We start from the raw sequence: 16,026 nt of genomic DNA on the forward strand, positions 1-16,026 counted from the left end.
CTCCACTGCCATCTGCATAACCCGTAGATGCAGCAGGAAGCCTCCACAGTATGCATTGATGTGTGTCCATGAGGTCAGAGTGTGACAGAGCAGTGTGCAGACAGGCTGTATCCTGCGACCTGCTGTTTACGGTGACCCAGTGTCTGTGTCTGCAGCCCTGCAGCTACAGCACAGCGACTGGCAGGGCGAGCACTAAGCCCTGTCTGTCTGTGTCGCTCTCTGGGTCACAGCAGGCTAAGCTTTTCTTCCTCTCATTAAAAGGCATACGGGTAATCGCCTCTAAGCAGCTGGCTAACTCCTAATACCAAACAACAAATATCAGCAATGATGCTGCAATCGGCGGTGGAGGTGCAGGACACACTGCGGGCCTATGCAATGCCACAACAACACGAGGCTCTTCCTTCAATTCAGCAGCACTTGATGTCACAAGAGAGAATCTTGCAGCAGAACTGAACACAAATGCATGATAGAAACATGGAAATGTAGATAAGCTCAGCAGCAAAAAGCATTCCGTGCGGAGTAGAGCTCGAGATGCTTCTGTTCCACTGTGATTTCTGGAATGTTGTCTATAAATCAGGGTAGGGTGCTGCTGGTGGCAATACAACGATTTTATTCAAACAAACTGTCAGTAGCTTTGCTCAGCTAGATAATTATCTGATTATACAATCCATAAATATCAAATTTTCTTCTGAGATAGCATGATATGATTAAGAGATTTATTAAAATAATGCATCAGTAAAAGAAAGGCTTGATACATCTTGCACTTTATCTGACATTATCTTTGTTAAGTAATTCCAATACTTTATTTTACATGATCATATCTGTCTTACTGGCTGAAATTGGATAATTCCAGATGTTAATAATAATAGCATTGTGATAGGTGTAAACGCTACACAACTCCCGCTTTATAGCCTGCAGCAGTTCTGGAGGCTTGCAAGAAAAAACTGGAAGTAATTTAAATTGAACTTATTTATGAAATTGTTGAAGTGGCCAGAAAAATGATCAGCTTTGGACTCTAAGTGAGATTGTTGTGTCAGCTAATTTTGTGTTTAATTTTATCTCCTACACATCAGCATTTCTACAAGACTACAGTGGCTGAAAGGTGGATTTTTCAAGTAGAAAGACTACACTGTGATATGTACAGGTATACACCCATTTAATATTCTTATATTGGGTTATTTTGGATTAGTCAGTGGTTGCAATACAAATCTAAAGAGTCACAAAAGACAGCCAGAGGGAGAAAGAAGAAAAACCATTTCTTCTGCACAAAGTCATGTTTATTTCTTAACATGTTCTTCAGTCTATTATTTTGTTACTTGATACTTTGACTTCGCCTTTAGTTGAACATCTCACGACTTGTAGACATAAGCAGGTATACATTTGTTTCAGAGGTTACAAGTCAAGTCAAGTTTGAGAACCAAACCTTGAAAAATATTTTATCCTCTTTTCTCGTTATTAAAATAGTTCAAGTTCAAACTAAAAAGAGTTTCCAATGTCAAATCAGGAAAAAGCAGATGCAGACCAAAGAACTGAATTCAAATCCTCAACACTTTGGGTACTTTATTCATTCATTTTGATCAGTACTTGTCATGTATTATCCAGTAAGCACTGTAGAGAAGGACTGGTAACCACATTTACAACTTCATCTTCAGAAATAAAATTGGGATTGATCAGGTGGTGTGTGTCTTTGCACAAATTTCACAGCATCTCTTTGGAAATGACCAAAACTTTAAATAAAGAATGGTCAGATCATCCTGCACCAACTCACTTCCGGTAGCACAATTTCTCTCCATGAGTCAAAACCTTGTCAAATGAGTGTTCATCTATTTGCAGTCTAGGATTTAACAAAGTATGGGAAATCCTTTGGTTGCATTGAAATGAATAGATTTAGGATTGTGAGGAATGGGGATGGGGTTAATACTGTGGAGCTGATGTGTCAAATATTAACAAGAAGGTCCCATCCCATCGCCTCCTCTAGTTCCTGAGCTGTCCCTCATTAGCATTGGTATTGTGCTCCAGGAGTGAGGTGACAAAGCAAAGTGCTTCTGGTCTCAACGGTTTTGAATTGGCTTGAAATCCCCTTTGTGTTGTCCGCCCCCTCCGCTTCCATCATTCTCCTGCCTCTCTCGGTCTATGGCCGTCCACAAAGGCCAACGGCCCATCACCCTGCAATGTTATTAACATTTAGGCTTCATCATACCACACTGCACTGAGAATAAAAGGCAGATCATATGCAAACTGTTGTCATTGAGACTGCATTGTTGGGTCTATGGTATATTATATCAAGGAGTGCCGTGGTTTTGCTCGGCTGCATTGCAGTACAATGACAATAACGTTTCTTGACACTATTAAAATGCCCTTTTCAAACTTTATTACATGTTATTATTGTGTAATAAATACTGAACAGAAGTAATATGACATAATTAGAAGACTGTAGTGATACCACAGCCACATGATAACATTCTAAGCTCACCACTGACTACTGCTGACACACAATACTGTATTGTTGGGATGTGAAATAACACCAACTTTTCATGAGCTCAGAAAGTCAACGCTGTGTTTAGCTTTGTGTCAGCTATTTTTTTTTTCTTTTCAGGGAATGTAAAGGTTTTTATCTAGCTTAAGTAGTAGAAGAATTATGTTCACGGTCAAGAAAAGAATACTTAATTCTTCAGCTTGTGAATGAAAGTCAAAAGCACATTTGGAGCCACTACGGTAAGGCTAAAACTCTCACTGGGAATAAACAGAAATACTAAAATAATCTTACCTGGAGATCTGCATCTCAGGCTCTTGTGTAACAGAAGATTTCTGTTCTCAAAACGTTGAACACGTGGTTTCATTTCTGTTGTCACATCAACCACTACAATTTTCCCTGTCTTCATGTTCTGTGTTAGCATAACCGTTTATCGTGTAGCGTAAGACCATTTTCAATGGTGATATTTAGAACATAGAGACCACATGTGAACAAACTGAAATAAAACTTTAAGGACAGAAATCAAAACAGACTGATTTATGGGACTGGTGATGCCGCATAAAAAGTATTGTTCTGCGTACAGCCACAGATGGTACCCTGCAAGGAGGTGGAAACTAATGTACACATTGTATGTCATTTGCTGACTGTATGTTCACATTACTGTTAATATCCATCATTGTAACTTCTAACTCTATGTGGCAGGACATACATGCACTGTAAGTTCCTTCCCTCTTGTTTGAATGAAGAACAAACAGGCTCAGACAGGGGAGTGAGAGACAAAGAGAGAGGACAACAAAGAAACGGGCGTGTCTATGAACATGTCACCGCCCACTCCCCCACCCGTCCAGCCAATCAGCTCGCGGATATGCAAATGCCCTCGCAGCGCCGCATCGTCCCTGCCCAGGTGGTGACGTCACCTGCACATCTCTCTGTCTGGCTCTGCAAGGACTCAGACAGAAGCAACAGAGGACCTAAGGGAAGCCAGCCAGGGAGGGGCTCTTTGTCAGGAAGGAATATTATTACTATCCCCACCGCCGGCTTTGGAATAAACACGCTTTTGCTTCGCCGTCTTTCCGTGCGACTGCACAGCCCGGGACGGCTCGGACCGGGACATCCAGTTTCTATCGGGAAAACACAGGGGGTGGATGTTTTTTGTAGCTCATTGCACTGTTTTTCTTCCCCCCCTCAGTCGCACTGATTTATTTGCACTGACCAATTGTCTTTGAAAACCGGGTCCGGTGCTTCTCCCCTCCTCCTCCTCCCCTCTCCTTTCTTTTTTCCTTAGATCACTCCTTCTTTACCTTCCTTTCCTTTTGCCTTTTATCTGATCCCGCAACGCTGCAAAGTCGCAAAGATGCCCAGCTCGCTCTTCGCAGACAGCAGCGTCCAGGGGGATGCACTGGACGACCAGAGAGCACTGCAGATTGCCCTAGATCAGCTCTCCCTGCTGGGCTTGGACAACGACGAGAATCCCCTGTACGACAACAACCAGGAGCCCCGGAAAAAGAGCGTCAACATGACCGAATGCGTCCCAGTGCCCAGCTCCGAACATGTGGCTGAGATTGTGGGCAGACAAGGTGTGTGTTTCAACATTTCAATACAGCATCGAATTGTGTTTATTCCATAGAATCACGTTATGCTGCTGAGCAGTAAAGCCATGCACCCAAACACTCAGGTACGAGCACGTCCTGAGCTATGTTGTGTGGGAGGACCAGAATGCCAGAACACTGCATGTATTATATTAAATGTTCCTTGTCTGCACAAGTGCTTAAAGTATTGTTTCATGTCTCACCTAAACATGCATCCTAAAACAGTCTAAATATGTAGAGAGGCCGAACGTGAATTCGGCGTGTCTATAATAGCGCAAGACAGTAATCAGTTCAATAAAATGAGAACTTTGTACCGTCTTGCCAGTTTGTCACACATTGTTCTCCTCTATAAATGTACATTGGTGGGCGGCAGCGAGCGGCATAGACCAACGGTAAAAGTTGACATTTAAGTGAAATAAGTGCATAGTGGGATCATTCTGTCTATGCCGAATTGAAGAACACCTCGGATTAACTCTGTTAGGATGCTAACTCGTATTTTGTGACGTGTATACTTTTGCATGAAAGCAAATGCACATTAAATTATTAAACCTTTGAACAGAGTTTAGTTAAGAAGAAGGAGAAGGACGTAACGGGGCGAAGTGAGCCCCCTTCACCCAAACTAAATGGAGAGGCACTTCCAAAACGTTTAGTTTGAAGTACAGCAATGACTATTGACACGACAGGTTATTTTATTCATTATCTGGTAAATTAGGACATGTAGGTCAACGAACTGTGAGTCGAGAGGGAACGCTCAGTAAGCCCAGATGTGTATCTTGCTTTGTTAACGAGCTGCTTGTAAATCGATTATGATTATGATGACCAGCATCACAGGATCAAATTAGGACAACGGCCACGATCTTACCATGGTACAGGCAGCAGACGCCCATAGCTGCACAGACAGTGCCTGCACAGTCCTCCAGCTGTAGGGCTGCAGGGCGGTACTGGTGCTTGGTTACATATGCGGAATCTTTTCCCCTCCCTGCAATACTGCTGCTGCTGCTGCTGCTGCTGCCGAGGTTGTTGTTCCCAGAAAGACAAAGTAACTGTAAGGAACCACTAACTCCCAGCCTCCACAATGAAGTAAATCTATTCACATCAGCCCCCCCACCCGCGCACACACACACACACACACACACACACACACTCTTTACCAGCCTCCCCCTTTCTCACGTTATCTATGTAGAATTAAATAATGTGGATTAACCATGACCCCCTGGGATTATTTTAAAGCACTCATAAAACAGTCCTCATTTAACCTACACCACTAGACACAAACTCACTCTGAACTGATGTTTAACATTTAGATTGGCTGTGGAGACTGACTTTAAGTCAGTTTACCCTCCTCTATGTCCCTGGTTACATCACCCTGTCCCACTCAGATGGCTTTGCTCTGCTAATTATGTCATTCTTCTGAGGCTGTTTCCTCAGCGGGTCCCATTTTGATCATAAAGTCGTGTGTATGTGCTTGAGGGCGTTGGAATGCAACTTTATGCACCAGTGCTAGGCTATGAAGTGAAGTAGATTTTCCCATCGTTCCAGAATGTAATTAATATAAAATAAGACTCGAGAATCTAGCATCAGCGGATTTGGTCATCTATTAGTTTACCAAACAAGGATCAGAATTGATCCGGAAGTGCGTTTTCTTTAGTGAGTTAATTCTGTCCTACTGCATGTTTATGATGATGCAGCATGTGGTCTGAATTTGTTCTTCTCCTAAAGGGTGGTTTCACCCAATTACTGGGCCCACGGGTCCTCTAAAAGACAATAATACACAACCAGCAGCTGTTTGAATAAGTAATAGTGACGTGTGACATACTTATTTCAAGCTGTTGTTATTGTGGAACCTGCCCTCACTTTCGCCTTGTGCTTCAATGCCTCAGGTTGCAAGATCAAAGCGCTGCGAGCAAAGACCAACACGTACATCAAGACCCCAGTTCGAGGTGAGGAGCCTGTTTTTGTGGTGACAGGCAGGAGGGAGGATGTAGCTATGGCCAGGAGAGAGATCATCTCTGCTGCAGAGCACTTCTCCATGATTCGAGCCTCCAGGAACAAAAACACCAGTCTTAATGGGAGCGGCACCCCGGTCCCTGGGCCTCCCAATCTGCCTGGACAGACCACCATCCAGGTGCGGGTGCCTTACCGCGTGGTGGGTCTGGTTGTAGGCCCCAAGGGTGCCACAATCAAGCGCATCCAGCAGCAAACTCACACATACATTGTGACACCCAGCCGAGACAAAGAGCCGGTCTTCGAGGTGACGGGGATGCCGGAGAATGTGGACAGGGCACGTGAAGAGATCGAAGCCCACATTGCCATGAGGACAGGCGGCCTCATTGAACTCCAGGATGAAAATGACTTCCACGCTAACGGAACTGATGTGGGTTTTGATCTGCACGGGCATGCCACTCTGTGGTCCAAGCCCAGTACTGGGATGACTCCAACCTCAGTGCGTAAACCTTTCTCCAACTACCGCAACGACTCGTCCTCCTCCCTGGGCAGCGCCTCTACAGACTCCTACTTTGGCAACAACAGCTCACGAATGGCTGACTACAGCCCTCCGAGCCCTGCACTCAGCTACACCACCACCAACAATAACAACGGCAACAACAATAACAACAACATCAATGTCAACACCAATGGCAACGGGTTTGTTTACGGAAGTGAGGTGATTTCACCTGACTGCACTGATCTGACTTTTGACTCCTCGCCAGGGTTTGACCCAACGCCAGCCCCACCGGGCCTCCTGTGGTCCCAGTACGACAGTCGCATGACTCCCTCCTCCACTGGAGGCAGCTCCCCCACCTCCACCCCAGCCATGTTCTCCGCTAACTCCAATAATGCCAACGGAATGGTGGCGAGTCAGAGAAGGGTTAACTGTTGTACCCAGCCCAGACTGTCACCTCCTCTCCACAGCCACAGCGGAGGCCCCACTGAGCACACGTTAGCTAGGAGGGTGCGCAGTGACCCAGGTGGAGGCCCGCTCAGTTTCCCTGGTTATTCCAGCACTCTCACCTCCCTGTCGGGACCTCACCTCCCTGGGGTTCCATGCGACTCCTCTGCCTCATCATCCTCCTCCTCTTCTTCCTCTTCCACTTCATCTGGCACCAGCCGAAAAGGCAGCCGCGACTGTTCAGTGTGCTTTGAGAGCGAGGTCATCGCTGCCCTGGTCCCCTGTGGGCACAATCTCTTCTGTATGGAATGTGCCAATCGTATCTGTGAGAAGAGTGAGCCCAAATGCCCTGTCTGCCATACTGGCGTCACTCAGGCTATACGTATATTTTCGTAAGAACTCTTTGACTGTCTTGTCAGTGAGAATGACTAAAATAGCAACAACAGACTCTTCATACTGCTTTAATGGCATCACCCAGTCATCAGTTTGGAAAGTGTACATAGATATACATATGTATGTAAGGGGCTGCAGTATCCAGAAGAAGGGACAGACACCCTCTTTGGGTTCGTTCGTAGTTGTTTATAATATACTGTAGCTTTGGGAAATATTTTCAACATCTAAGTGCATGTTTTAAATATTACAGCATAGTAATCAATAGTTCTAGTAAATTGTACCCTATATTTATGAAGTGAAGAGGCACAGTGGGGTCAGGGTGGAGGTACGTGGGTCAAACTGTAGACTGTTAAAGGGCTGAGCCTTCCAGTTTTGCCGATCGAATGTAGTAAGAGGGGAGACCATGGCTGGGAAACATGGAAGGCTTCTGGCCAAACAGGACTATTGACTTACAAAGATGCTGCAGCTCGAGGTCAGAAACCATGTGAGGGACAGCAACAGCATATCCTACATATATATGTATAGAATCAATTTCCACAAATTGAAAGTTTTAAATGACATTAATACAGATTGAAGTATTTTATTCTTTTTTGACTTGAAAGATTATATTTCTTATTGCAAAGATGTTTACAGATATTTTAATTTAAGTTCAGTGAACTTTTTGTAGCTGGGTTGAAATATTGTTTATTTTTTAGTATGGCCTTATGGCAGTGATCACTGTATTATTTTAATATCACACGACTGTGGGAGGAAATCAAAGTCCACAAAATGTGTATTGCATTTGACAGTATTCTGTTGGGATGGAGTTTTTATAGGTTCAGCAAAAAAGTCTTTTAAATCTGCTTCACCCAGCATATTTTTTATTCAGTAATATAAAGCATATTTTATTCTATATTATTATGAAACATTGAAATGTACAAAACTTAGTAAGTTGAACACAAAGAAACCGTTTATGCTTTCTAAAATTTGTATGAATTAGATTCCAGTGGGAATTACAGGCTTCTGTTGCACCACTATAGTTTTAGTATTTCTATTTTAATACATTTGTTTACCACTTGTTTATGTATATGTAGGTGAAGTTACTTGAGCGTAAATGTACTTTATTGAGCAAAGTTTAAGAACAAAGTATATTTTATTTTATGATAAAGGGCCTTTAACCTCATGGTCAAATACTAATATTATATTTGCTGAGACGAGATTTGAAAATGTATCAAGAGTTTTATTTTTCTGACATTTAAAGTTATACATGATAAAAAAAAAAGGTAAAACTTAAGTAATGGTGCTACTTCATGTTTTTTTAAGTCTTTCTATATAAGTCCAATAAAATGGTACATTCAGGTGTCTGCCTCTTGTGTTCTTCCTCAGCTGCTGTGTTTTATTTGGCTGGAGTTCAGAGCAGACAGAGGTGAGCAGAGAGGCTACTGAGGATTGTCTATTTCTGAACATTTGACCCCTCTCTGCTTCCCAATGGAAGCTTGCAGGTAGAAGGATTATCACAGTGGCCTAATTGTTGAGTGTAGGCTGCAATGGTCAGACAGAGGGGGGACTTATCACCTGCTTTATTATCTAATTTAAGTGCTGTGTGAAACTATTCTCGTACAGCCAGATACAAAAGACTATATGATCAGTTATCTCTGCTAGTGATGGACCATCTAAAGAAATTCAGAAAAAAAATGTCTTGGTTGATTATTGATGATGTCATTTGCTGTTGGGGCTGGTTCATTTTCTTACAAATAAACAAATTGTAAGTAAGTACACCAGTGGTGTAAAGCCATGACAGTTCAGATTAGTTTGTGACCAGAACAATTTTGAAAGTCAATGAATCAAGTCATTCGTGAGAAAATTATATGAGAAAAGAAACAAAAGAAAAATGCTAAATATTCTCAGTATGTTTTCAATATCGCCTCGCAAATGTGCTTTTCCCTGTTTTATGACTGTGAACTCACTATTTTAAGGTTATGGATCATTAGTTGAAAAATTCATGTCATTTTACCTCTCATCAGGCCCTGGGAACTTATAATGAGCATTTTAAACATTTTTATTTCCAGATTTTAGATCCAGATTTTTTCCAGATTTTAGCAGTTGAGGACAAAAAAATGAGTGTATTAATAGGCAATGAAAATTGGTTGCAGACCTGCTGTACACAAATATTTGGTTAGATTCCTAGTCTTGCTCAAAGTAATCAAATACTATTTTTGTTTATTTTGTTCTGTATTTTAATTAAGGTTGTTTTTAAGGAACAATAAATTGCGTTACAATATTTATTTATCTATTTTTCTTTTCATTTTGTCAAACTGAAAAAGGGAATCTAATTTTGGCAAAGCTGGATTATTGGGGCTGTGTACTGGAAATAATCTGGTCATATGGGGATATCACAATACAGGGGTTATAATTCAATGGATTACAATACTGTAGGCAAGTATTGTGACTTTATAAATCTAATTTTAGAAAAACTGTCACAGTGTAAAGAACAAACCACCATATGCTTTAAAAAAAGTTGTTTTCAAAAAATTGTTTTTATATGATCAGAACAATCTGCTTTTGTGTATTACAGACCCTGTAGCAGTTATCATAGCACTGAGTCTGAGTTAAGACATGAATATTACCTTATTGGCAAAAATAATGATAAAAATAAAATAATATCAACTGGACTAATATGACGGGCAGCCGTGGCTTGTGGCCAGAGGGTCGCCAGTATCACAATCTTCAAATGTATTTTCTTACACTCTTACATGCAATGCAGGGAAAGGCCCCATGTTTTCTGTGACAGACTTTGTGATAGTTTGATTAATTACACTAATAAAACAGACAAAAACTGAAATGACAATGATAACATTTTCCTATTAATGTACCAATAACTTGGTGTACACAATGCCAGAAAATCATCCAGTAGATCCCTGACACCTTGACACAAGTTGGAGAGGATAGTAGTGATGAAAGTGAACTTTGTTGGTGTAAAAATCCAGCAACTAAATGACATGAAACATAGAAATAGTGGAGATGGTATAAATGTTATTGAGGAGGCCTTAATTCAAGCATACTCAGTGAGAACAGAACTCTGGCAACTGTAATGTAAAGACACTGAACAAAATAGGCATCATTCCTCTATGGTCAGTTTTGGCCTTTAAAATCCATATCTGGTTTGTCCTTTATATATAATAATTAATAATACGTAGAATATGAAAAGAATCAGAATCAAAATACTTGATTGATTCCTGGGGGGAATTGGGTAAAGCACCAGCCATGACTCCTAAGACACAATCCACAGGTATATGAAACCTGTATTAGTCAAAATATGCACCTGGGTTACAGGAAATGAATGAAGTCTATGTAGACTGTGAGTGTGTGTGTGTTTACGTGCACGAAAACTAGCATCACTTAGAATTCTCCCCTTTTTCTAAAGCGTTTGGTCTAAACCTGCTCTACTTGGACAGTGTCATGAGACAACTGCTGTTGTGATTTGGCACTATATAAATAAACTGAACTGAAATTGAATTGAGTGTGTGTGTGTGTTTGTGTGTGTGTGTGTGTGAAGACTAGCATCACTTAGAATATTCTTTTTTTTTCTGTCGAAACTGGACAGTTTTTGCTCTTTGCTTGTTCCTCCCCTCCCCCATCTCCCTCTCTGTGCTGTAGCCTCATGTCATGTGGTCCTCTTGGAAACACTGACGTTTAAACACATGCTTTGCTGCAAGATAGTAAATGTGGAGAGCCGACTCTAATGATAAGTTTATAATGGAAAGATCCAACACAGGCCCACAGAAACTGGCCCTATAAACCATATTATTAGGAAGCAATCTTACTGCTGTGGAAAAGAGCTGACAAGTGTTTTTAGCTGAATGCAGAACACATGGAGTTCATATAATGCTTCCCGTGGTCAAATATTCACTAAAAGAAGGCTTGTGTTTCTCCTGGTCCCTGGGCCTCCTCCTCCTATGACACACAGTTCAGTTCTGACATTATGTAGCTTTTTGTGTACATCTGCTTTAGGTTTACTGACATCAGTAGGTTAATCATTTTTGATTAAAGTATTTTATTATGACACATTTAAAGGTATGCGCAAATTTCTGAGTAGTATTGCATCAGATAACTGGTGTGATGAGAATAACCTGCATGAAACCTGAATATAATCTAAAAAAAAAAGCTTCATGTGACTTGGTAGAAGATCTTCATCTTTTTATCTAACTTGCCAATGACTCATTGAAACCCTGAAGCAATCCAGATTTCAGAAGTGAGCCTGCAATAACTGTCTAAAATCTGAATATCACTATTAGATTTGAGTGGAACATGTACAAGTGCATCATCCATCTTTGAGAGCTAGGTACGGCAACTTTACTTGAACAGCCCACATAACCACACACACACACACGCACACATACACAAAACAAACAGACCAAAAAAACACTAAACTGCAGTAAGACCATTAATTTGCTAAGTTTAGTCATCATCATGGCATGCGGTTATTTTTCTGTTGTAGCATAGCATTTATCTCAATGATCACACTGCTGCTATTTTGTATTATCTGAATATTTTGAGAAATTAGAAGTTGGCAATATAGTTCTTGAACTTCGCATGCCAATAAAGTCCATTTGAACTGAACTGAACTGAACTGTAGTGTTTAGGCCAGCAGAAAAGGCCTTGCTGGCCCTGATGGCCCGCCACTGATAAATACACAATAAAAAAACAAACGAACAAGCAAAAAACAGTTATTTTTTTATTTTTGCTCATGGATCATGATGATGGCGATTTTCCTATCGTACAACTGTAGCTGGACACTAGACCAGATTCAGCATGAAATCAAACAGCAACAGTGGCAATCCCCATCTTGAGTTCTTTGATGTGAGCACCCGTAAACTGTAATCATGGGAGTATTTTCTTATTGTTACCTTACATTTATGTGATGTGGTCATAGCTTAAGCAGTGCGAGCAAGCAGTCTTCTAATCTATGTGTACCTGTAAACTGAAGCTAAAGGTTTTTGCATTTTAGGTTTTTTCATGTTTTATTTACATTAAAATAAATTCTGTAAAATAGCTTTGATGTACTTTCAGAATTGCATTATTTTTTTGCCCCTGGGAATTAGTTATTTTTCCATTTCGAACAATATCATTGATGAGAAGCAATTTTTAGGGTTCATTATCTTCAGAAACACAATGAATAAGCAAGCACACAGGCTTGTATTGAGCAATGAAGACCATGAAGTAACTGAAATGAAAACTGGAGGAAAGGCACTGCATTAAGATCCTTTCAGTCGTATTAGAAGTCCTCCATACACACAAAATTAGTTATGGAGTTCCCCAAGGTTCTGTGCTTGGACCAATATTATTCACCTTATATATGCACCTGGTAGGTGATATTACTAGGAAACATTCTGTACATTTTCACTGTTACGCAGATGATGTGCAATTATATTTATCAGGGAAACCAGATGAAACCAATCAGCTAACCAAATTTCAGGCATGTCTTAAAGATATAACAACTTGGATGACTGACAATTTTCTACTTCTAAACTCAGACAAAACTGTCATTGTTATAATAAGTTGTATAGAAGTTATATAATTCATTGTTCTGGGCCTAAACATCTTAGAGACAAATTATCTAGTGAAATAGCTACCTTGGATGGCATTATCTTGGCCTCCAGCCCCACTGTAAGAAATCTGGGAGTTGATCAGGATATGTCCTTTAACTCACACATAGCTCAAATTTCAAGGACTGCATTCTTTAACCTTTGCAATATTGCAAAAAATTAGGCACATTCTGTCTCAAAAAGATGCAGAAAAACTAATCTATGCATTTATTACCTTCAGGTTGGACTACTGCAACTCCCAGTTATCAGGCTGCCCCAACAAGTCCCTGAAGACTCTCCAAATAATCCAGAACACTGCTGCATGTGTGCTGACAAAAACTCATATTACAGGTCATATTTCTTCTGTATTGGCTTCTCTACACTGGCTGCCTGTAAAATTCGGAATAGAAAGAATAGAATAGAAATACTTGCTCATGGAGGTCATGTTGGGTCTCTCTGTCCTGAAAATTAATTTTGAGAGTGTGATCTGGACCTGTTCTAATTGGAAAGTGTCATGAGACAACTTTGTTGTGATTTGGCACTATATGAATTGAATTGAATTGAATCAAACTAAGATAGAAATTTAACATTGTTATACAGACATTAACAACTTAAAGGTTACTTTTTATTTAGGATTAAATACACCATTCTGTGATGAGATAACTTTTGCAGTGATTTGGCACTATCTAAATAAATTGAATTGAATTGAATAGATTATTGTTTTACTAAATGACAAAGTAAAAAAGTGACGCAAAAGGTGATTGTTCTTAAACTGACTTTACCTTCATTTATTTGCCAAAAGGAAGTGCTTAATGTTTCTGATGGTCCAAGTTGGACAGTCATCCTTTTCCAGTCATAGCTTGACCTGGGATGGTGGGCAGAACACACAGAACAACACAACTGTGGCAGAGAGAAGGATCAGGGACAAGATCAGAGCCACTCAGGATAACCCAGTTGACCTTCTGCACTATGAGCTGTGGCAGCTGGGCAACTCATTCAGCAAACAACTCATATCACCGAAGAACAGGACAGACACCACAGACAGCATTACACTATTCACTTTAGGTCAGTGCTGCGCTACCCTTGTACATATACAGTGTGTGTATATTTTGTTTGTAGTATTTAGTACACTATAGCTTACTTTATGTCTGTGTTTATATTTTGTTTTTATTGTGTACTTTGTTTTTAGTATTTGATATATTATATTTCCTATTATATTTCTATTTTTTTGCTGTTTGTTCATGTACGTATTCTGTCCTGAGGTGTTGCAATACTTGAATTTCTCCTCTGGGGATCAATAAAGGATTATCTTATCTTAACTGGCACTGAATAGATGGAGGCCCTCACATCCTGATCCTCTTCAGGCTTGCCAAGTGAAGTGTCAAGTCACCATTTGCCGTCATACACACAGGCTACATATAGCCCCACCTGGATGTCTTGTGGAGATGAAGAATGTTCCCCTCCACCTGTTGTGAGAGTCTGCTCCTTTGGGGTCCAGGTTTTAGGTAAATCTTAACATCAATGATGTCAGTGCCTTTGAAATTTGACTTTTTTTTCACACAGGAAATGCTTATACTTGGGACTGGCCTCAAAATTACCTGAATTGTACGAATTTGAAAAATATGACATAAGCTTGTTCACATTTTTTTTTTTTAAGAAATAAAAAGCCTCTGTGTGAATTGGCATGGAATGTATCAATTAAAGGTAGAGTATCAAGCAATTTACTTAATAAAAAAGTTAGAAGTGTGTGTTGGTGTCTTTATCTGCAGAGAGTCTGGCCTTCTGAAATATTCTACATAGTGACATTAAGAAAATGTGAGAAGTGTAAAGGAAGAAATGTTTGAAATTTCTTTTCTTTCCGAAATAAATTTCCTCCATAGTGCATATCATAGTGAAACTGGAGGACTTGAATGATCATCGTATACTTCACAAATTCTCAATAAAGCTGAGAATGAGTGACAAGTGACACATTTTCAGAGATGTAATTTATCTGTTCTGTGAGACAGATAATAAAACCTCCCACAGACTGATAATGTGATAATGGTGTGTTCTTGAGTCTGTATTACCTACCTTATGCTCTTGAATTTCCCTCGGGATCAATAAAGTATCTATCTATCTATCTATCTATCTATCTATCTATGGGCACATGCAGTCTATAGAGAGGTTGGCAGTCTTGATCTTTCAGCCATAAACAGAGCGAGATGACAACTCTTCATCCATGGTGTATATTTTAAAAAGTTCCGTCTGGCTGAGCATTTGGCTACAGACGAACATGTCTGGTGTGCCAGCAGCTAACAGCAGAGGAACAACAGAGCATGTCTGGCATCTTCCACGCTTTGACCTACATCTCATGCATTTAATGGACCTCCATTTGGACACACACACACACACACACCCACACACACCATCTTCCTACATACTGTTGCAGAGTGAATGTCCATAATTTATTCATTCAGTGCTCTCTGCTTGCCACCACTCTGTAGCCTAGCGTTAGTTGATGTGATTCACCCATTTTAACACACTTTTTCCTAACAAACAGCTGTCGCGCACTCAGCTCTGTGTGAAAAGTAGAGTATAACAACAAAGATGATGGCATTAAAGTGAGGAAAGACTTTATATTGAAAATTTTCATATTTTTGTTTCTGGGATTTCTTACTTTTGTTGTTTTAGCCATAATGTCTTAAAGACATTGTATTCACTCCATGCTGAGATCTTGGGATCTAGAATTCTCCTGCACAAAGCCGACAAAGTATCTTGTTACAGTTTTAAACTACACTGCATAGACAAAAGTATTGAGACAATGCTATGCTTCCAACTTAAGTTATGTATGTTATTCCAACATAGGTTCCACTCCACACAGAGCTCTGACCTCAACCCCACTGAACATCTTTGGGATGAACTGGAATAGAGATTACAAGCCAGGACTTTTCATTCAACATCAGTGCCTGACCTCACTATACCTCTACTGCATGAATGGGCAGAAATTCCAACAGAAATACTCCAAAATCTTGTTGAAAGTCTTCCAAGAAGAGTGGAAGCTGTTATAACTGCAAAGCTGTCATAGACATTCAATGTCATTAAAGTCCCTGTTGGTGTAATGGTGCAGTGTCTTTCGTCTAT

General features: G+C 40.4%; 1 protein-coding gene across 1 annotated transcript; it reads left to right on the forward strand.

Moving 5' to 3' along the window:
* Nucleotides 1–3,378: 3,378 nt before the first annotated feature.
* On the forward strand, nucleotides 3,379–8,681 carry mex3b (mex-3 RNA binding family member B). The gene is made up of 2 exons (XM_046388012.1): nucleotides 3,379–4,050; nucleotides 5,943–8,681. The coding sequence occupies exons 1-2, from the start codon at nucleotides 3,828–3,830 to the stop codon at nucleotides 7,343–7,345; spliced, it is 1,626 nt and encodes a 541-aa protein (XP_046243968.1). The 5' UTR covers nucleotides 3,379–3,827; the 3' UTR covers nucleotides 7,346–8,681.
* Nucleotides 8,682–16,026: the final 7,345 nt, after the last annotated feature.

Source organism: Scatophagus argus, chromosome 1 (genome assembly GCF_020382885.2).
Source record: "Scatophagus argus isolate fScaArg1 chromosome 1, fScaArg1.pri, whole genome shotgun sequence".
NCBI lineage: Eukaryota > Metazoa > Chordata > Actinopteri > Scatophagidae > Scatophagus > Scatophagus argus.